The sequence below is a fragment of the Tasmannia lanceolata genome, unplaced genomic scaffold (genome assembly GCF_043159265.1).
Source record: "Tasmannia lanceolata isolate RefF3 unplaced genomic scaffold, GAP_Taslan_0.1 ptg000012l, whole genome shotgun sequence".
Taxonomy (NCBI): domain Eukaryota; kingdom Viridiplantae; phylum Streptophyta; class Magnoliopsida; order Canellales; family Winteraceae; genus Tasmannia; species Tasmannia lanceolata.
Window position 1 is genome coordinate 33,452,092 of NW_027518689.1, and position 21,448 is coordinate 33,473,539.

The 21,448-nt window shown below is 39.1% G+C and overlaps 1 protein-coding gene across 7 annotated transcripts; it reads left to right on the forward strand.

The window, feature by feature from the left end:
- The first annotated feature begins 4,848 nt into the window (after nt 1-4,848).
- ORC5 (origin recognition complex protein 5) lies at nt 4,849-21,228 on the forward strand. Of its 7 annotated transcripts, XR_013254410.1 has the most exons (8): nt 4,849-5,155; nt 8,171-8,247; nt 8,434-9,503; nt 9,603-10,019; nt 10,130-10,439; nt 10,544-10,605; nt 20,501-20,596; nt 20,739-21,228. XR_013254410.1 is itself a non-coding variant. In XM_077392145.1 (7 exons), the coding sequence occupies exons 3-6, from the start codon at nt 8,668-8,670 to the stop codon at nt 10,592-10,594; spliced, it is 1,614 nt and encodes a 537-aa protein (XP_077248260.1). In that variant the 5' UTR covers nt 4,851-5,155; nt 8,171-8,265; nt 8,434-8,667; the 3' UTR covers nt 10,595-10,605; nt 20,739-21,228. The 7 variants fall into 7 exon arrangements, 6 of the variants coding, with proteins under 6 accessions (XP_077248260.1, XP_077248259.1, XP_077248263.1 ...); XM_077392145.1 differs by lacking the exon at nt 20,501-20,596 and having other exon boundaries at nt 4,851-5,155; nt 8,171-8,265; XM_077392144.1 differs by lacking the exon at nt 20,501-20,596 and having other exon boundaries at nt 4,851-5,155.
- Nucleotides 21,229-21,448: the final 220 nt, after the last annotated feature.

The following is a 21,448-nucleotide window of genomic DNA, read 5'->3' on the forward strand; positions in this document are numbered from 1 at the left end:
ATCTTTCAAGAAAGCTCTATCTCACGCCCTGAAAGAAGACCACAAAATTATCTCTCTCTCTCTCTCTCTCTCTCTCTCTCTCTCTCTCTCTCTCTCATATGTATATAACCTACTGTTAGGAATATGTGGCCCCGATGAGGCAACCCCGGGTGGGGTTGAATTGGGTTTTCAAAAACTTTTGTTCCTTTTTATAAGATTAATTAAAAATTAAAGCAAAGAACAAAATAACAAATAAAAACAAGAAGATAAAAATCAAGATGCAAAGAGTAAAGTGAAGAATTTTTGAGATGTTCACTAATCTTGGATTTCTTAGATAAATTACAAAGACAATTGATGGTGCTTATAAAGAGCACTTACATGATAAACATAGAAATAAATCAAGACAACTATGGAAAGAGATAACACTAGAATATTCTAATCTAATCTAACCTAATCAAATCTACTTTCCTAATCTCTCTTGCTTGCCTCTTCTAATCCACTTGACTAATTTATCTAGTTGCTTCATTTAGCCAACTTACCCAATCTACCTCTAAGATGATCCAACGGTGAGATCTTAACCCAATCCAACCGTTGGATCTCACACACATATTCTAACATAAAGAAATGTGCTCCGAGATTTTTATAGTGGTTCGGCTCTAACTCGGCCTACATCCACTCTTTAGAAGACATCCCCTCTGTGGCTTCACTAACTCAAACTTCACTAACCCTACTCCCGAGGTTGAATTTGTACCTCGTACACTCCAAGCTTTATCACGTAGCTTGACTTGAAGGGCGTTCAAGGTGCCCTCTACTTAATACAAAGAGGAATGAAAGATTGACTTCTTCAAAGGCCAATTTACAATGCCAAGTCTCAATTAGCAAGAACAAAAAGATTTACAAGATGAATCATATATCAAATCCCTCAAATAATAACCAAATAGAGGCTCAAAGGGTTAACTCACCCTAATATATGTTCCAATAATAGTTGAGGTTGTTTCTTAAGTGATTAGGGGGCTTAGACCCCTTTATATATAGAAGGGAACCCAAAACTAGTCGTTTTAGTCCCCCAACGGCTAACTCGGATGACCCCTCAGTTGGTGAGGGGTTTTATTAAAAAACCCAAAAAGAACTGCTCGACTGGCTCTCTCGGCCTTCCAAGTAGGGGTCAATTGGTTGTCCAATGTATTTTCTAGTTTTGCACAATTATCTTGGAAAATTCATATCTCACTCGTTTCTTATCGAATTTCAACAATTATAGAAAGCTAAGGGTGTCTACTTTTTGTTAAAAATAATTTGAAAATTATTTGAAAATTTTATGATGATGGCCTTTGGTGGTTGACAAGTGACAATTTGGTTCTTTCTCCATTTTAAGCTCTCTTTAGCACCTGGACTTTGGTCCCTTTGATTTCTTTAATTCATTTAACATATTTTGGTCTCATTTAAGCAAGGTTTTAAATTTCAACCGAAATCCGTAATACTCGAAACTGTATTTTTTTCGGGTGAAATTTCGAAATTTCGATCCCAAAATTTGGTCCTAAAATTAAGGAATCTTACTAGAAAATCGAGAATTTTCATAATTATTTAATATTATCCCAAATTTCAGTCGAAATTACCGAAATTTACGTTGAAATTCCATACCAGAAAAAATAGCCGTCCATATGAGAAAAAATAGCCGTAAAATTAATTTTGTGGATTTCGGCCAAAATTTCAAAATTTCGGCTAAAATTTCGGTTTCGGTGAGGACCGAAATGCATTCTAAAACCGAGATTTAAAACCTTGCTTTTAAGAGCCTATAAGTGATTTCAAGTGAGGGATTTGATTTTACAATCTAACACAGAAGACTTGGCTGATTTCTTCAACTCCGATCTTCATCTTCAAGTCTTGATCATCTTAATGGATCGTCTATTCTTCTTCTTGGCTCCAATGGTCTTCAACTTGATCCTTGCCTTTTGATCCATGCCTCTTGACTTTGATCTTTGAATGAAATTTTCAACTTAAACAAAAGATCATTATACAACTAAATTACATAAGAAATCAATTTGTGTTTAGAATCATAAAACATGATTTAGAAGATTGCCAAGGCTGAACCATTGGGTTTACAACTATCTATATATACTTAGATATCCTAAACCTAGAAAACTACATAGATAGAAAGTCTGTTCTCCCTCGCTATCTCTCCTAATTCTATTCGAAAATTTATAAGAAAGAATACACCACCCACATGTGTGGGAAACAAGACATAGACACAAGAATTTCCACCTTGGCTTGTTTTCACAACCACCTTGAGGATTTTTTATTAGTGTTTTAGAAAGTCTGTATTTCACTAATCTTGATGGATTACAGAGAGAATTGATGGTGCTTATATAGAGCACTTACCTATGAATCTTATCTGGCAGTATCCAGAGATTTCAATGCTACATTGGCAACCAAAGAAGAGATTTTAATCATGTGGCACCCAAATGCAAAGTAAAACCCCTAAACTAACCTAGCTTTGTGCAACCAAACACACCCAAAAAGGTGGAATTTCGCTTTAAATTACTCGGGAGCAGTGCTTTCTCTTTCTCACTGCATTGGTAATGACACCCCCTCCTTATTCCCCTACTCTCTGAATCTATATTGCGCAACCAAAAATTTTTAGGACCCGTTTGGATGCCGAGAAGGTTTGGATTTGGATTTCTCACATTTGCAACCCTTTTTGCATTGTGATTTGGATCCGGATCAAATCCTTGGATTTCCAAATCAGCGACTGACAGTGAAAAAAAATCAGATTTCCAAATATGCAGTGGAAATAAGTAATTGGAAATCCACAGATCTGGCAGTTTCCTGCACCCTCTTTGCTCCTCAACATCTCCCCTGTAATAGGAAGTACCTCTTCCCTCGCTGTCTCCCTCAACATGAGCTCGCAGATCTATTCATTTTGTATTCAAAACTCAGTTAAAAATCCAAATACAAAACATGAGGTATCCAAACGGGCCCGCTTGGATGCCGAGAAGATTTGGGTTTGGATTTCTCACATTTGCAGCCCTTTTTGCAATGTAATTTGGATCGGATCAAATTCTTGGATTTCTAATTCAGCTTCAGATTTCTAAATTTGCTGTGAAAATAAGAAATTGGAAATCCACAGATCTGGCAGTTTCCTTCACCCTCTTTGCTCCTTAACCTCTCCCCTCCACTAGGAAGTACCCCCTTCCCTCTTTGTCTTCCTCTACATGAGCTGCCGGATCTACACACTATGTATTCAAAACTCAATCCCAAATCCAAATACAAAATGGGAGGTATCCAAACGGGCCCTAATAGAATTATGTTGATCTCTCTTGAATCAATGTCCTCCTAGGGGTGCAACTCGGGTCGGGTTGAGGCCAACCCTAACACAACCCGATATAGCAATCCCTTGACCCTAACCCAACCCAACCCAACCCAACCCGAGCCTTCGGTTGAAGATGGTCAACCCTACCCCAACTTGCCTCTAAATTTCTCAACCCTAATCCAACCCATCTACCTGAAATCGGGTCAGGTTGGTTCAGGTTCACCTTGGGTTGGCTTTTCCCAACCCTAACACAACCCAACCCAAGGAAATGCCAACCCAACCTGAGCCAAAATCGGGTTGAACCTGTCGGGTTCGGCTTGAACTAGACCCAAGTTGCTGTTAGTGATTTTGCATTTTCAAAATCATGTATATTACATGTTTTAGTGTTTTGGAAAATGTTTTATCAAAAGCGTTTGGGAAAAAGAAAATGTTTTCTTGGAAATATTTGCTTTTACAAAAGGATGTAGAAGTGTAGTTGAAAAGATAGTTCCACATCGGATGAGAGAAAAGAAAGAGAAGGGCTTATAAAGCACTACATTTTCTAACTCTTGTTGATTGCACATTGGGTTGAACCCATGGTTGGACCCGCGGGACGGTGCAACGCACCGTTCGCACACGCGCACGCGCGCGCGCGGCGTGGGCAATGGGCTATAGGGCGCATAGTGGCGCTTTATTGGCGCTTTTTTAGGCGCACTTTGTACTTCGCATGTACGCAACGTCGCGAGGAGCGATTGGAGCCTTCAGTTGGGTTGGGCTTCGGTTCGGGCCTAACGGTGGGCCCGTTTCAGTTCGGGCCTAACGGTCGACCCAACGGGCCCATGACTCCAACGGTCAAAGAGTGTAATCAAATGGGTTGTGTCCCTTTCCCCAACGGTCATGTGCCAAGGGGGTGCGATCCACACCATAGATGGTTGATCTAACGATGACTGGGTTGGAGAGAGGTTTTACTCAAGCCAACAGTCACATCTAGGATCGATCAGGACCGTTCAATATCAATGGGTGCGATCTAACGGTCAGATTTCAAACATTCTGGAAAGGTGCCCTGTAGAGGTGTTTTTCACACTGAAAAGACACCAGATGGTCTATAAAAATGTGCAAACTTCAGTCATTTCAGATAGAAATCGAATTGGCATTCTGACTGACTTTACACTCTCTTCTACACTCCTACAAAAATCCCCAAGTATTTCTACATACTGTTTTTTCTTTTGTTTACTGTTCTAGATACTGTTTTTCTGTAGAAACAGAATCTAGAGATTTCTCTAAGGCTTGAAATTTCGGAAGGGCATTTCGGGTTTGATTCCGCTAGTGCTACGCGTCATCAAACATTAGTAGGGCTTCCCTACTAGGCTTCATTGTATCTTGGAGGCAATTCGCGGATCCCCTTTGCACACTACTAGTGGGGGCGAATCTTGTCTTAAGGAAAGTGATATCACGCCTTGAAGCAACAAGTTTCTGTTTTATATCATCAACAGTACCCTCTACAAATTTTTTCCAACAATTGCAACCCTATATCCTCCCACTTGGCATCCTTATACCTTCTCCAATTTTCACACCCCTGCAATAGGCATTTGCCCCGTTGGGATTGTGATTTGACGTCAAAAAAGCGTTAAAGTTGCCCACGGTTCACGTTACAAGGGGGCAGAATGTGTACTGTATGAGGTGAAAATATAACCTATTTTATATGGGTCTGGCCTTAAAGTAACCGTTTATTTTTTGGGCCCGAAAGACATTCCCAGATGACGATCCTAACGTAACAGATCCGTAGTTGGGCTTTTCTTCTGTGGAGAGCTCTTGTTCCCGCCTTCCAAAGGTTTTCTGTAAAGAAGACTTTTCTGCCGTCTGCCGAGCGTCGATCATCTCGCAGGTCAGGTAGTTGTCGTCTCTCTCATTATCTTTCTGTTTTCTGGTTGGAAACCCTATAGAAAACCTCAATCAAACTGTGTATTCACTCATTCATCCTTTTTTTAATTGTTGGATTGAACCAGAGCTTAGGCATAGGTAGTTTTCTTCTCCTGCTGAAGTTGGATTGTCATTTGCAGCCCATTGTTGATGTTTTATTTGGGAAGTTCAAAATAACCCACATGTTTGAGATGTGGTCTCTATGAATTTTAGCTATTGTAACATATAGTTATCTATGCTTCTGATTTTAAATTCTTACAGTTAATACCCCCATTTTACTTTATCTATTTTAATTTCTAGCCTTCAATGAGCATCAGTGAGTAACAATTTTGTTTGCATGTCGGTGGTGATTTAATGATGTAGTTGCCAAGGGAGCAGTCACAATGAATAACATTATAGTAAAATTATATCTTTATTTGTTGATCAGTTTATGAAAACAGTCTGTACATGTAGTTTGCTTCTCTTATTGCAGTTGGATTGCCATTTGCTGTCCATTTTTGGGAAGTTCAAAATAACCCACCACATGTTTGAGATGTGGCCTCTATGAATTTTGGTTAATGTAACGTATAGTTATCAATGTTTCTGATCTTAAATTCTCATACAATAGCAGGTTTGAATCCTGAGTTTGCTGGGCCATTACTTATTTTGTCTCGCTTTTGTAGATTTATGCTTATGTTTTTAATGAATTTCCTTCTCATTGGCAATAGATGCTTGGTTATGCTATGCATCTTTTGATCAGATTGACTGTTTTGATATGAGAATGTCATTTGTATATTTGATAAAGATTTGGTTTTTGGCTGTTAACTTACCAACTTCTCCAAAAGCTTAAGCTATTGGAGAAAGGCGTTATTTATCTTTTATACTTTAACATTGGCTAATTTGCTAGACCATTGCTTATTTTGTCAGGCTTTTGCAGATCTATGCTTATGGTGTTGTTGCTGATTAATTTTCCTTCTTATTGGCAATAGATGCTTGGTTATGCTATTCTTCTTTTAATCAAATAGACTGTTTTGTTATGAGAATGTCATTTGTATATTAGATAAAGATTTGGTTAAGTTAGAGTGATTCCCACGGCTTATTTAATTGCTAGGTTTGATGATGCTCCTACTTCAAACGTGATTCTATTCCAAAAGCAAAACAAAACAAAAAATTATATCAGTTGCCAAACGTGATTTTGGTTTCTAGAATCAGAATCTGAATAAAAGACAAAATCAAGTATTGGAATCGAAATCAATAAACTGAATCAGAATCATTGCCAAACGTGCGTGATTCTGATTTTGTAAGCACTCCGAAGAGTGAGAATTGATTCTGAATTCCAGAATGAGAATTATTCAAAAACAGAACCTAAGGGTATGTTTGGCAACGTTCCAAAAAAACGTTCCTCATGTTTTTCCTGATTTTAAAAATCGAAAATCAGGAAAAACATGTTTGGCTGATGAAAAAACGGGAGTTCTAAGAATCAATTTTTTGTTTTTTTATCGTTTCAGAAACGCCCAACTTGAAAAAAAAAAAAAACGTTTCCAATTAGAAACGAATTGTTTTATCGGGAGGTTCTCTCTCTCATCTTATCTCTACCTCTTCTTCTCGAACGAACCGAGACTGCCGACGGCCGAACGTTGACCACTGGACCTCCGACCACTGAACGCCAACCTCGACTACCCAGGCTGTGTGTGTGTGTGTGTGTGTGTGTGTGTGTGTGTGTGTGTGTCTCCCTCCATCTCTCCCCCTCTCTATCATTCTCTCCTGTAGTAGCCAAAGATCGCTCCAAGGTTTTTGTCAATTTTTTTAAGTTTTTTCGTTTGGATAATGGCGCTCTGTATTAGGGTTTTCCCCTATTAGTCTTCTTCTTGCCCATTTCGTCTGGATAATGGCGTTGCATTAGGGTACTGCAATTCCTTGGACTTGCAGAAAATGAATCCCCTTTTTGAGTTATAAAAACATGCTTTATTTCCTTCGTTTTGCTTTTGCTTTCATTTTGTTCCATATTCCTGTATCATCTAATTTTCAAAAAGAAAAATAATCCTGTATCATCTATGCATACTGAGTAAAGATAGCCCTTTCATGCCCTGATTTCCATGGTTTTCTTCTTTTTATAATTGTTTCCCTGTATCATATATGCATATCACAAAATTTTCAGGGTTTTGTGCGAACAAGGTAAAGCAAGGGCAGATTCTCGAAGAAAAATCTCTCTGAACATTCTGTATAGCTGTTTGAACATTTAAATTAATGTGGAAACAATTGATGTTGCATATTTACATGTTAGATTCATATAGAAAAAAAAAAGACGGGGTTGAGCTGAAACTGACTACAGTGACATAATATCCTTTCTTCTCATTTCCAACTGGGACAGAAATTGCACTTAAAGCTGAGAGCTAAATAAAACTTTGCACCCATCTCTTGCTCTCTTGGAATCAACAGCCTTATAATGAAACAGTCATTAGATTTGCAATTTAAAAAAAACCCTGTTCTTAAATTGATAGCATTTTGTTAAGAGATTTATTAAGTTGGTGGCCTTTTTTTTTTTTAAGAAGATGACAATACTTATTAAAGAAGAGAAAATAATTACAAGATTTGCCCTATGTACAAATCACTCCTAGAGACACCCTCTTCTGCTAAATGCGATTCAGCTAAATATAATCAATTTTATTAGCCAAACACGATTCTGATTTTTTAGAATCAGAATAAAAATAAAAAACAAAATCAAGAATCAGAATCAAATCAAGAAAAAAAAATTAGAATTGTTGCCAAAGGCATCCTAAATCAGCATACATGCCATCAAAACCTTTAGGCCACGGATCATGATTCCATTTGAAAACGTTAGGACATCATGATTCCTTTATCTTTGGTTTATGTTATTGTTGTATTCCAATTTGTTAAGTAAAACGGCCGCAGTGATAGGAAATAATTGAAACAGCACGCAGCGATAGGAAATAATTGATTAAGTGCTTCAAAAGTAGTTATTATTATTTTCCCTTTTCTTGGCAGATGGGAACTATTCCAACCCTGGCTGTTCAAAAACAGCACTACAATGATTGGAAGGCAGTGGACATGGGATCATTGGTGTAACCATCTACAAATTAGTCTCTGCTTTTTCTGTCTCCTTTTTTTTATCATCTATAAAAGAGGAAAAACCTATCCTTTTTCTTACCTTTCTTTTGTTTCTTAATTTTTTCATTTCCATTTCTCATGTTGTGGATGGAAACTTCAGGGTTATGAGGTTTACTAACATTGTCTTGCGAACTTCTCAGGATTGGAAGTAAATCGTGAGGAGAATTGTGACTATATTTCTGATCAGGATTGGAAGTAAATCTTGAAGAGAATTGTGACTATCATTCCTTTCTCTTATCATTTTATGCTCGTGGGAAGAAAGTACATGCCATTTACTACCAGTTTCTAATAGGAATATTACCCAGAAGTTTAGAGCATTACTCTACAGGAAGAGGAGGAGAACACCTCGGTGAAGAGAATCCCTTTTTTAAGAGATGGGCAAAGAAGAAGGAACCCTACAGATTACCAAAAGGACAACCAGATCCTCCTCCACAACACCTTCAAGAAGCACACTGAAAACCCCAAAGACAAGCGACCCTTTTCCTCCATCTATATCCAATAATCTCTTATTTACGGAAGGATCTATCAGCTTGGATAACTTGCTTTCTAATTTTCCTGGTAGAAGGCTTCAAATCTGCGACATCTTGCGCTTGATTGGACCCCCAAATTGCCCCATGACTCCTCTCTTCCTCTATGGTGGTGTTTCTACTGGCAAAACCAGTGTCATTCTTCAAATTTTCAGGCATCTAAACCGTCCTTTTGTTTACTCAAGTTGCCGTTCTTGTTACAATCCCCGTATCTTGTTTGAATCTGTATTGAATCAATTGTTGCTTCATGGGAGGAATGCCAGTAATGGTTATTCCAGTAATAAGCGCTGTGAAAGGGTATCTGATTTCATCAATTTTCTCAGAGATGCCTTAATTCAGGTAATAGATAGCATCACAGGATGTCCGAAGAAATCTGGCTTAAAGGAAACAGTAAAACAAGTCAATGGAAGGATGATTTACTTGATATTTGATAACGTCGAGCTTATTCGAGCTTGGGACAAGAATTCCAGTATAATTTCTGTGTTATTCAAGATCAATGATATTCTGAAAATGCCTGAAGTGGGTCTGATTTTTATCAGCAGGGCTACACCTGATACATATTATTCAAATACTGGTTTTGTAGAGCCTCTTCCCATTTTCTTCCCTGATTATACAGAAGATGATATTTATCAGATTTTCATGAGAAACCATGCAAATCCCAAGCTTTATTCGTCTTTTCTCGAGTAAGTAAAAAATAACTCATTTAGCTAGTAAGCACATCATAGTTAATTTGGTCAATATGTTGTAATTAATATTTATCAATTTTGTTCCTCATGAAACAGTGCTGTCCTCAAGCCTTTCTGTAGAATTACACGACGAGTTGATGAATTGTCTATTGCTTTGCGGCCATTATTTCAAAAGTACTGTGAACCTTTGGGTGATTTGAAAGTGGTTCCTGATGAAGCCATGAAGAGAAGACTGTTCAGTCACCTTCAGCCACACATAGCACCTTCTTTGAACCAGACATTCAAGGTTCATTCTCAGCCTCGTCTTGAAGCTAACCAGAAGAAAGTAACGAGAATGGGAAATTCGAGGAAATTTGGTAGTGGGGAGGTTTCTAATGAGCTAGATTTCCATATGTCTCTCTCTGCTAAGTATCTTCTTATTTCTGCATTCCTTGCTTCAAGAAACCCAGCTACCCTTGATGCAGCATTGTTTGATTCAACTGGAGGGAGTGATAATCGAAAGCGCAGAAAAAAGTCAGTCATCTAGCCTTTAAAGCAACTGTTTTTTTTTTTAAAGATGTTTGGTGTATTAGGTTCTGTTTAAAAGGCTTTTGGATGATGTGTTTAATTTTATTTTTACATAGGAGCTCTGAAATATCAATGGAGAGGAAGGAGAATGCAACACAAGAATTGCTTATGAGAGGACCTGGAACTTTCCCCTTGGAGAGGTTGTTGGCTATATTTCAGTGTATCACATCAGTGGCAGGAGATTCTCTTGTAGTACAACAGGAAGGTGGGTTGGTGACAGATGGTGAGGAAACTGGGCTTATGTGTGATGTTCTTTTGCAATTGTCCACTCTTTGCAATGCTAATTTTATCAGTAAAGGAGGGAGCTGCCCCTTAGAAGGCTCAACTCGATACCGATCTATGGTGGATGAAGAAATGGCTTTAAAGGTGATCTTTCTGTCCTGTTGGATTGAAATTAACCTTTTCTTCTCCTTTATGATTACCTTGAATTCTTATATTTTTAAAATGTCTATTTTGGAATTGGTTGACAGGTTGCAAGGAGTGTGAACTTCCCTCTCTCGAAGTACTTGTATAGAAGATAATCTGAGAGATGGTACGTATCTGTATTGTGATTTTTCTTACAGCGACTCCGAGAAATCTATTGACCTTGTGAATTATGTGTTTCAATGCGCAATTTTAGCTCAATTCTGTGATCTTTTAGATTGCGATTTCTAAATCAATGGTGTTTGGTTGACCTGAATTTCATAATGCAATCTAATTAACAAAGAAATAAAACCCAAAAATGCTGTGTAATTCTTTCTTGTAAGTTTAGAAAGATTTAGAGTTACATCACCTCTCAAGCCCAAACACAATATTCTATTCAAACCTCTGCAACATTAAACAAAGTTATCCGCCGGCCAGCGATGAACCTGATCAGGGTTAGGAAGCAGACCATTAAACATGATTTTACCAGTTACAGCTTATTGGATTGCACCCGTTACTCTTTCCAGGTCTTTCTGACTTATTGCCTATTGGATTCCACTTGCGGCAAGAGGCACTGGCTATGCTTGGTTGCAGGTATTTACCTTGCAGAGTAGTTGTGTAAGTAGTCGACAGGGAGGAGACAAGCATTGGATTTACCTGGAACTTACCTCGTAGAATTGAGGTAGAGTTTGGTTGTCAACCTCACAGAGCAGTGGTAGGGAGTGTCATCGACCATCACTAATAGAGAGAGAGAGAGGGAAGAGAGTGAAAGATGAGAAAGAGAGAAAAAACATCAATCCCAAGAAATCCAAGCAAAAAGCCACCCTTTTGTGGTTTTTGGCTTGGAATTTATTGGGAGGAGACAAGGTTGACAAATCAGTAGACGAGCAATGATTTACCAGGAGACGTCCCTGGTAGTCTCCAGGGATTTCAATGCTACATTGGCAACCAAACAAGGGGTTTTGCTGATGTGGCACCAAAATGCCAAGCAAAACCCCTAAGCGTCTCTTGACCATCACCAATATCGGGAGAGTTACAAGCAACTTTCACTGACCATCACTATTATATAGAGACATACGATGCTTGGGTCCTAGTGTGTCAACCGGCGCCGCCTCTCTCTCTCTCTCTCTCTCTCTCTCTCTCTCTCTCTCCTTTTATTTCTTATGGAAGCAACTTTCACTGCTCAAACCATTTCTATGCTTACTACCATAATGCTACCTCTCTCTCTCTCTCTCTCTCTCTCTCTCTCTCTCTCTCACACACACACACACACACACACACTAATGCCATCTGTCTCTTGTAGTCTTTGTTTACGTTGCTCTAAAAACCATAGCCCTAAACTTCCCCCATCCTCTCTTTCCAATAGATTCTTTCAACAACAATTTGGAACCTCTTCTTGGCGACAGACCCCAACCCTGACCTTTGGGATCTTACTACGAGGCACTCTTTGACAGAGCCCCTTCTCACTTGGTTCCATAGAAGTCTGTGCATGATGCAGTAACATCTCTTGTATTAGAAGAAAAATACTGTTTACCATTAAAAAAAAGAAGAAGAAAATACTGTTTTGAAATGATGAAGCGGGTTAATAGCAAATTGTACTAGACTATAATCACTCGATCAAAGGAGGCTTTCCCATTGAGTGTTAATTGTTGCCAATTTTCAGGCCTTTTTGTGGGGCAAGGATCATCATACTCAATTGGGCCACATTGGGGTCCATGGTGGCCCAATAGATCAATGGTCTTGATCAGTGTTTCAAAACATGGACGCGGCGCGAAACACGACCGAAGAAAATCCTAGTCAACTCGGCACGACACGGTTGAGTACTCGGTTGATGAGGTCATAATTTGGGAGAGTCTACCATTCAAAAAAAAATAATAATAATAATAATAATTTGGGAGAGTCAAATGATATTTTTATTGACTCTGTAGGGCAAAACGCAGAGCACAACCAAGGTAAAAGGGAGTCGACTCGGGGGAGTCCATGATGACGCGAGGGAGTTTTAAAACTATGGTCTTGATCATCATCCACATGCATGTCTAAGATGGAGCCCACAATGTTAAAATGTTAATCATTGTCTGAGTCATCATAGCTCAACTCTATGCCATATTATGGGTTTGTAACATGAGTCCTACACAGACTATCACCATTACGATCAATCCCGACTACCAACATTGGGCTCTGGCCTTGCAGGGTTACATATGTATAGTGGGGACAGTTGTTCTGATGAACCATCGTAAGAAGATCCACTTGTTCCTGGTTCCATGCCAAACAGGCATTTCATTTGTAAGACTAAGGCCTACAAAGATCAACGCTTTATCTTCTATCGGTGGAACCATAAAGAAAGGCTAATAGATCTAAGGGTTTAGAATCATCCAATCAAGGTGGGCCAACAAGCCTTGTATTTCCCAATTGGGTGGACGATTAGGTCAACGGCTATTGTATCCGCGTGGCATGCATGGGCCAAAAAGTGATGGTTAGAGAAACAACCTAAGAATAACTATCTATTTAGCAATTTTATTATAACGTCATCCCCTTCATAGTTCATCTGTTAGGGGCTGTTTGAATGGTAGTAAAATGGTGGCAAGAAGTGGAAAGGAAATCATTTTCCAAGTTTTCACCACTTTTTGTTGTTTGGATGCACAAGGAAAGACTTTATAGGCAGAAGCCCCTTCCTGTGTGAAAAGAGAGTCCCTCATTTTCCTTCCTAGATGAAAAGAATTGTGGGTCATCTCTTCAACTTCTCAGCATCTTCAATTTCCTCTACATGAACCTTGTGTTTGTCCATCTCGCCCGCACTAAAACTAGCACCTAATGAGTTAATCTCTCTTTCCCCACCCACCCCTCCGCTCGACCTCTAACCTTCCCTCCGTCGCCTAAACCTTTGACAGCTGGTTAAATAATAAAAGACTAGTTGAGTTTGCCCCACTATCGATATATGGTAGTGCAAATATTAGTATCCAATAAAAGTCATGAAGTGTATAAGGTAAGCAAAATCTAAGTACAGATACTGGCTTTTAGGGCGTATACACTAACACACAGAACATGATTTTATGGCCTTACCAATTCTAAAAATCATACTTCATCATAAATGTGAGGATACATAAAAACAACCCATTGGACAATTAGAGGGAACACTTCATTTACAAGCTGAAGTTCAAATTTTCGCAATTTAAACACTCCAAGTAACTAGACAATCAAAATTTTCACAAGTAGATGGGTACAATGAAAACCTATTTCAGAATTTCATGTTTTTATTCACTTCCACACACAAAACAAGGGGTTTCTCTTACTCTGGAAGGAAATGCCACATTCAAAACCTAGTTCAGGTTATAGGATTTGAAGTATTGAACAAGCAGAAAAGTTAGGTTCAATTCATAGTTACCTGAGACTTCTCAGTTAGATGGAAAGCTCACTTCCCCAGAAGTTCGCTTCAGAAGCTAAGTTTTTTTTCGCTTCCCAAATTTAGGGGCACACGCTTCCTCACGTTTCCTTTTAAATAAGAATATACTTCCTATTTAGGTGATTTTTTTCCTAAAAGAGTGCTTTCTCCTTTTGATAAGGTCGAATGAGTTTTTTTTTTTTTTTTTTTAAAAAGAGTGTATTTAAAACTTGAAACTCATCTTAAGTTTCAAATGAAACTTATGAGTCTTTTTCCAAAAACTACATTAAATAGGAAGTATGGTAAAAAAGTGTGTTTTCTTCATCAAATAGCGCCCTACCTTACCAAACAGTGGAGGAGCATCGCTCGACGAACCGAGAGCCGTCCTGTCCAGTCCTTGGCCTGCCCTCGTTCGGTCAGGTGTTCTTCGCTATAGACGCCACCAAGAACAAGAAAGAGGCTCCCCACTCCTAGTCACTAAGTAGTAATCTGTCCTCCAGGGGACTCCACCAAGAGGTTCTTTCTCTCACGTCATCTCACCTGCCCGTTCCACTTCCGTGCCGGAGGAAATGGGATTCAAACCCATGATACAATCTTCTATGAAGGAATCGATCACTTCACCAATGGGACAGCTAACTACGAAATGTCAGGAGTTCGGGGAAAAGACAAATAGCCAGCAATTGGACTGCCTTCCTCTCCAATCAGTCTCCTCCTTAAAATTAACAAGATCTAGAGACGCAGAAGCATAGGGAGTGATAGCAGCAATTGATCCTGATCTGGTTTTATCATGACCAAGAGCATTCCTACGGAGGCAAGCGCAGGTAAGCTCACATAAGGGTCTGAGCTCATATGCCGTACTCTATCATTGGCATGGGATCTTCCTTTTTTGGGGGATCGGGTGGTGGATCAGAGCTGGCAGCAGCCCTCGGGCCAAATCCCTCTCTCTGTTCAAGTGATTGAGTTGATTACATAATTAAAGCATATGAAACCTACTCCTATACACTTCTTTTTCTCTTCCAATGAATCATATTACTTGCTCCATGTTGACTTCATCCTCTTTGATTTTAAGAACTTTTTTCTTCCCACATTTCCTCTTTTCTAAACCCCTCGATTCCTAGTTTCCTACTTCGGCTTCCTGCATTGGTTCTCACACTTGCCTCCCACACTGGCAGCTATGGTTTAAATATCCCCCGATTCCTACTTTTAAGAGCTTTTTGCTTCCCACATTTCCTCTTTTCTAAATCCCTCGATTCCTACTTCCGCTTCCTGCATCGATTCTTACACTTGCCTCCCACTTGGCAACTATGGTTCAAATATCAAGTCCTGTACCTATTGCGGATTAGGATCGAAGAGGAAACAAGAAAACTTTGTAACTGCAGACTTTGCGAATAGACCCTGAGTTGAAAAGCTTTGAATCTTGGAATGTATTTCAGATCCAGTCAATCTTTCAATTGATTTTGAAAGATATGATGCTCAGATGAAGTTTGCAGTGAGGATTTAACTCAAAAAGCCTTCCGAGTATTGAATATTGATACTTTCATTCAAATTCAAATAAAATGCTGACAGATATCTTTCATTCTAGGATCCGACAACACTCAGATTTCATGAGAGTTCAATTAGTAAAGGGATTCCAAATTCATATGGAATGGAAAGGTAGCACTAGAGGTTAGAGTCATGGTCAGTTCTTGAGAAACTCAAAGCCTGAAGCTTTATATTGGTAGATTAGACCCAAATCACATTAACTTCCTTCAGATCTGATGGATTTATGTATAAAGACACTGTCAAAGACTAGTTAGGACTTAGATTTGAAAGTGACAAATTAGGATAGAGAACTGTTTTAATGTCCAATAGGAGTGCAACTCAGGTCGGGTTGGATCGGGTTGAGGTCAACCCTAGCCAAACCCAAGTTACCATTCTCTCAACCCTAACCCAACCCGCCTCTAAATCTCTCAACCCTAACCCAACCCATCTTACCCGAAATTGGGTCGGGTTGAGTCGGGTTGGGTTCGGGTTCACCTAGGGCAACACAGAAAAATACAAGAAAAAAATATAACCCAAAGAAAATCAAGATAAAATTAGGGGACAGAGGTCGGGTTCGGGTTGGGTTGTGTTGCCTAGGCCTCAACCCTAACCCAACAAGAAATTAAATCGGGTTGGCTTTTCCCAACCCAAGGAAATGCCAACCCAACCTAAGCCAAAATCGGGTTGTACCCGTCGGGTTCGGGTTGAGCCTGACCCAAGTTGCACCCCTAATGTCCAACAATCTTAAGGCTGCAAGAGTCGGTTTCGGAAAGTATGCTGAACCTTATGAGAGTTATGTTCTATAACTAGCGTACCGAGTTAATTCCAAAGGAAAAAAGAAAACAACAGTGCTAAAAACTGAGATCGGCTCCTGACGATTAGTTAAGCGAACAAGGTTCTACAATCATGGCAGAAACACAAAGACACTTACGTAGGGACAAATTTAATTTGCAGAATAAATGACAAAACAAACTACCAGAATATCTTTCAAGATAAAGGAGAAACAAAAATCTGGATTGGAGTTTATTCAAACCGGGGACTGTATTACAAACACAGGAGAGAGAAAAGAACTTACTGTAAAGTTGTCTTCTCCTCTCTTCCTTGGAGGGAGAATTCACCTCCTTTGAGCCTAAACTCAATTCCAAACTTTACTCTCCACGACACAAATTCCAGGATTAAAAAAAAATCCCAAATGCCACTCTTGCTCTCTATTTATAGAGAGCAGAACTCTCTAGAAGCTGGATGGTTGGCATGCCTGTTGTCTTGGCTGGTCCTCCATTTGCAAGTCTATGTGGCATTCTTGGACAGCATCCATCTAGCTGTCATAAGCTGATTTGGCAGCATATGGCGGATGAGGTGGCAGCACCCAAGCAACCTTCTTGGACGACCAACTATTTCCTCCTCTCTCTTGCTTGTTTTCTTCATGTAATGACACACACAATCATCTAACGACATGCTAATGCCCTCTCTTGAGGCCTTATTTACAATGGTTACCACTCACCACACCTAAACCTCTCAAGTGCATGAGTGAGATGCCCAATGCCAATTATCCTAGGTTAAAAGAGGTAGCCCATACTCCATGGCCGTCCCGTGTCTATTTCAGTAGCCTGAACAATCAAAGGGATGCTCTCCCTCAAATACCATTTTCATTCCTGTTTTTGTTTCTAGAATGTTTTTTTTTTTTTTTTTGGAGAAATTATATGATGAAAGGCCGTATGAACATGTAAGGGTGGTACGATAAATGTACCACCCTTGAGATTTGTTCCAACAGCAGCTCCTCAAAAAGTGAGCTGCAGTGGGATCAAATATCAGGGATGGGATGCTGAGTACATGTTTACAAGGCCTTTCATCATATAAATTCTCCTTTTTTTTGTTAATGTTGGTTTTTTTAGATCTTTGCACATTCTATGATTTGCATGCTTTATTGTTAGGCATTTTCATGAGCTAGGGATGACTGGATCCAACCATGATTTTGGGAGATCTATATTTATGTTGGAGCATCTTGTTTGTTTGAATCGATGCTAGCATAGCCTTTGGCTAATATTTCTCATCAATTCGCAAACATATTTCTGTTTTCATTCAGTACATGTGGTAGTGATCTGATTTCGCAGTTGAAAGTATGCTCATCTGTGACTTCATGTTGTGATTTTGCTCTTTTGGATGCCTCCTGCACCCATTGTGTCAACTCCAAGTTTTTCAAGGTTGATCTGCTTGCTTGGATAGATGTTCTGGGTGGTATTACCTCAAACCTGATATATCCTTCCGCTGATATTAAGTTTTATATATCTTCCATTTATATCAAGTTTTGTGTGAGGTTTTGCAATAATGTATAGTCTAAGTTGATTGGGCTCAATTCTTAGTGGTCTTCGTAGATTCGAGAGTGAGGCCTGCAGCGCCACTCGCCTTTACCAGGCCTACTACCAGTGTTCTTAGTATAGTGTATTTGTTTTTGTCTTTTGTTGAATTTTTTTCATGGTTCGATAGATAAATTGATTAGCCAATGATTTTTTTCTGTGTTTCAGAATACAGGTCTATGCCTAATGACTCATGACTATCCTATTGGAAAATTCCTTTCCTTTTGCACAAGATTGAGAGAGGGTGTCATTGCATCTCTCTATCTATTTAATTTCTTCTACTTCCACTTGCACTCCTTTTCTAGGATGTAACCTTGGATAATCAACTCAACTCAACAAAGCCTTTGTCCCAAGCTAGTTGGGGTCGGCTAAATGAATCCTTTAGAAAAAAAATTTCATGAAGAGGGTAAAAGGGATCTACCCGGCTCTAATCCTGGTTCTAGTTGGGTTCTTCTACGTGGATCATTTTCTTCCATTCTATCATATCCAAGGTTATGTTCTCTATTAAGTTCCTAGCTATTAAGTCTTTCCTCACTGTTTCTACTCATGTTATTTTCGGTCTACCCCTACCTCTTTTTACTCCCTCAATTTGGCACGAGTCACCTCTTCTCACCAGAGCATCCAAAGGCCTACGTTGGATATGTCCAAACCATCTTAAGCGGTGCTCTCTCATCTTCTCCTCGATTGGAGCCATCCCCACCTTTTTACGAATGTCTTCATTTTTAATTCTATCTAACCTTGTGTGGCCTCACATCTATCTAAGCATTCGCATCTCCGCTACACTCATCTTATGCACATGTTGCTTTTTGGTGGCCCAACATTCTGAGCCGTACAGCATGGCTGGCCTCACAGTTGTCTTATAAAACTTTCCCTTCAACTTGGTAGGGATTTTACGGTCGCACAGAACTCCTGAGGCAAGCTTCCACTTCAACCAACCTGCTCTTATTCTATGGTTAACATCCTCTTCAATCTCTCCTTCCTTATGTAGAATTGAACCAAGATATCGAAATATATCCCTCTTAGGTACCTCCTGTCCACTCATATTTACTACGCCCTCATCCCGCATCCTTACATTACTAAAGTTGCATTCCATATATTCTGTCTTAGTCCTACTCAGTCTAAAACCTTTAGATTCCAAAGTAACTCTAATTTAGCATTTACTCCTGCTTTGGTTTCGTCGATTAATACTATATCATTCACAAATAACATACACCACGGCACCTCATCCTGGATACCCTCCGTAAGCTCATCCATAACTAGTGTAAAAAGATAAGGGCTTAGAGCTGATCCTTGGTGCAGTCCTATTGTAATTGGAAACTCACTAGACGTGCCATCCGTGGTTCTAACACTAGTTATTGCTCCATCGTACATCTCCTTAATCACATCAACAGATTTAGTAGGCATTTTTTTCCTTTCAAGGACCCACCACATAACACTCCTGAGAACCTTATCATCCGCTTTCTCCAAATCAATGAAAACCATATGAAGGTCCTTTTTATTTTCTCTAAATCTCTCCATTAACCGCCTAATCAAGAAGATAGCTTCCATAGTCGATCGTCCGGGCATGAAACCAAATTGATTCTCTGGCACCTTAGTCTCTTTTCTTAGTCTATGCTCAATTACCCTCTCCCAAAGCTTCATGGTGTGACTCATTAGCTTAATTCCCGGTAATTGATGCAACTCTGAATATCCCCTTTATTCTTATAAATAGGTACTAATGTACTCTTCCTCCACTCATCAGGCATCTTCTTAGTCTTCAAAATATTGTTAAATAATCTAGTTAACCAAACTAAACCCACATCACCCAAGCATCTCCAAGTCGCAATAGGAATATCGTCAGGCCCCCTAGCCTTAACTAATTTCATATTTTTCATAGCTACTCTTACCTCTAATGTTCGGATTCTACGAACAAACCTCCGATTTGTATCATCAAAAGCGTTATCAAGTTCTCCCAAATTTGCTACAGGTTCTCCATTAAACAACTTATCGAAGTAACTTCTCCACTTCTCTTTAACCTCATTTTCTTTTACTAACAATCTTTGATTCTCATCTTTGATGAATTTTATATGATTCAAGTTTCTGCTTTTCCTTTCTCTCATCTTAGCAAGCTTGTTGACATCTTTTTCACCCTCTTTCGTACCTAACCTGTGGTACAAATCCTCATATGCCCTTGCCTCTAGCTTCCCTTACTGCCTGCTTAGCTTATTTTCTAGCCAATCTATACTTCTCCATGTTTTCCTCAATTTTTCACTTGTGCAAGCATTTATAACACTCTCTTTTAGACCTAATCGCCTTTTGGACCTCCTCATTCCACCACCATGTGTCTTTAGACGGCGGCCCACTTCTTCTAGATTCTCCAAGTACCTCCCTAGCCACTTTCCTGATATAACTAGACATCCCATTCCACATAATATTAGTCTCCTCGTCAAGACACCAAGGTCCTTCTTTAAGCAGTCTATCCTTAAACATCTTTAGTTTTCCCCCTTTGAGATCCCACCACCTAGTCCTCGGATGTCTAACATCTATATCTTTTCTCTATATCTTTTCTCTTCCAATGTTTGATGCATATATCCAACACCACTAGCCTTGCATAATCCTGATCACTAAATACCCATGAAATTTAGAATCCCTGAAAGTTATCATTCAAGTATTTGATTGAATGGCTTGGAACTTCACCGGCAAACAAGGGGAATTTAAAGCTTGAAACAGAATACAATACTCTGAAACTCGAATAGAAAATGGAATTTTATCGACTAAAATTTTGTCAACAGGTAGAGGGTAATTGACTCGTAGATTCTTCTTAACCACTGAAGTTTTTAATATGGTATGCATCAGCCAAATTCTGTTGTACTCAAATTGCTATGAAGGTAAACTCATCAACTTTCTTATTTTAATACCAGAATGAGTAATTTACATGGCATTGCATTGCATAGGACCATGTTCTAGGGAGTACATGCAATTGTTATCTTATTTTATTTTGGTTTCATTTGATTTGATCTGTGGTGACAGGACCTGGCAACATGATGCTCAAATGCCTTTTTTGGACTCAAACTGAACAAGGATCCATTTGCAGAATTCTCGTAGTGATAATTATAGGAAGATGGACTAGTTAATCAAGAAATTAAGGGGACCTTCTGAAGAGGGGGACAGTAATTGATCTTGATAATGCGGATCAAGCTTGTGAGTATCCAATGCAAAGACCACTTACACATTATGAGCGCTATCCTATGAAGAAACCAAGATTGTTGTATGGTGAAATCATGCTTTTTTTTTTCCATTTCCTAAATTATGTATTTTTATCATCAATCTTGGGCTTTATGTATATGCGACTAATTAATATATTTTTAATTAGATTTACCAAAGTCTGATTAGGTAGCCTGGTGAATTGATGATATTGGTGTATACATCAGATATTAGTATGGTTTTTGGCCTCTTGTAGCAAGGACCTTGGTTTCAGAGTTTTTGAATGAGGCATCTCAGTCGAAATAGTTTTGCTTTTTGCCCTGTTCCAGGGACCAAAGCTTTGACTTAGTGAACTTTTTTTATGCATTTTCTGTCAAGATGAGCATTGGGGAATAGAAAGTCCTCTTGGTTTTGTATAGAAGCATATTTGTACTCATTGGGTTTTTGATTGGTTGGCTTTGGTAGATAGCCCTGCAAAATCTGGGAACTTTTCTAGCTCTGTAAAATGTGGATTCTGGGCACATCATGAAGTCATA

What these genes read in the sequence shown, in the direction of transcription:
- ORC5 (XM_077392145.1), top strand. Translation starts at nt 8,668, where the DNA reads ATGGGCAAAGAAGAAGGAACCCTACAGATTACCAAAAGGACAACCAGA. An exon ending in CTTTATTCGTCTTTTCTCGA is followed by an intron (nt 9,504 to 9,602) that starts GTAAGTAAAAAA and finishes CTCATGAAACAG; the next exon opens with TGCTGTCCTCAAGCCTTTCT. An exon ending in AATCGAAAGCGCAGAAAAAA is followed by an intron (nt 10,020 to 10,129) that starts GTCAGTCATCTA and finishes ATTTTTACATAG; the next exon opens with GAGCTCTGAAATATCAATGG.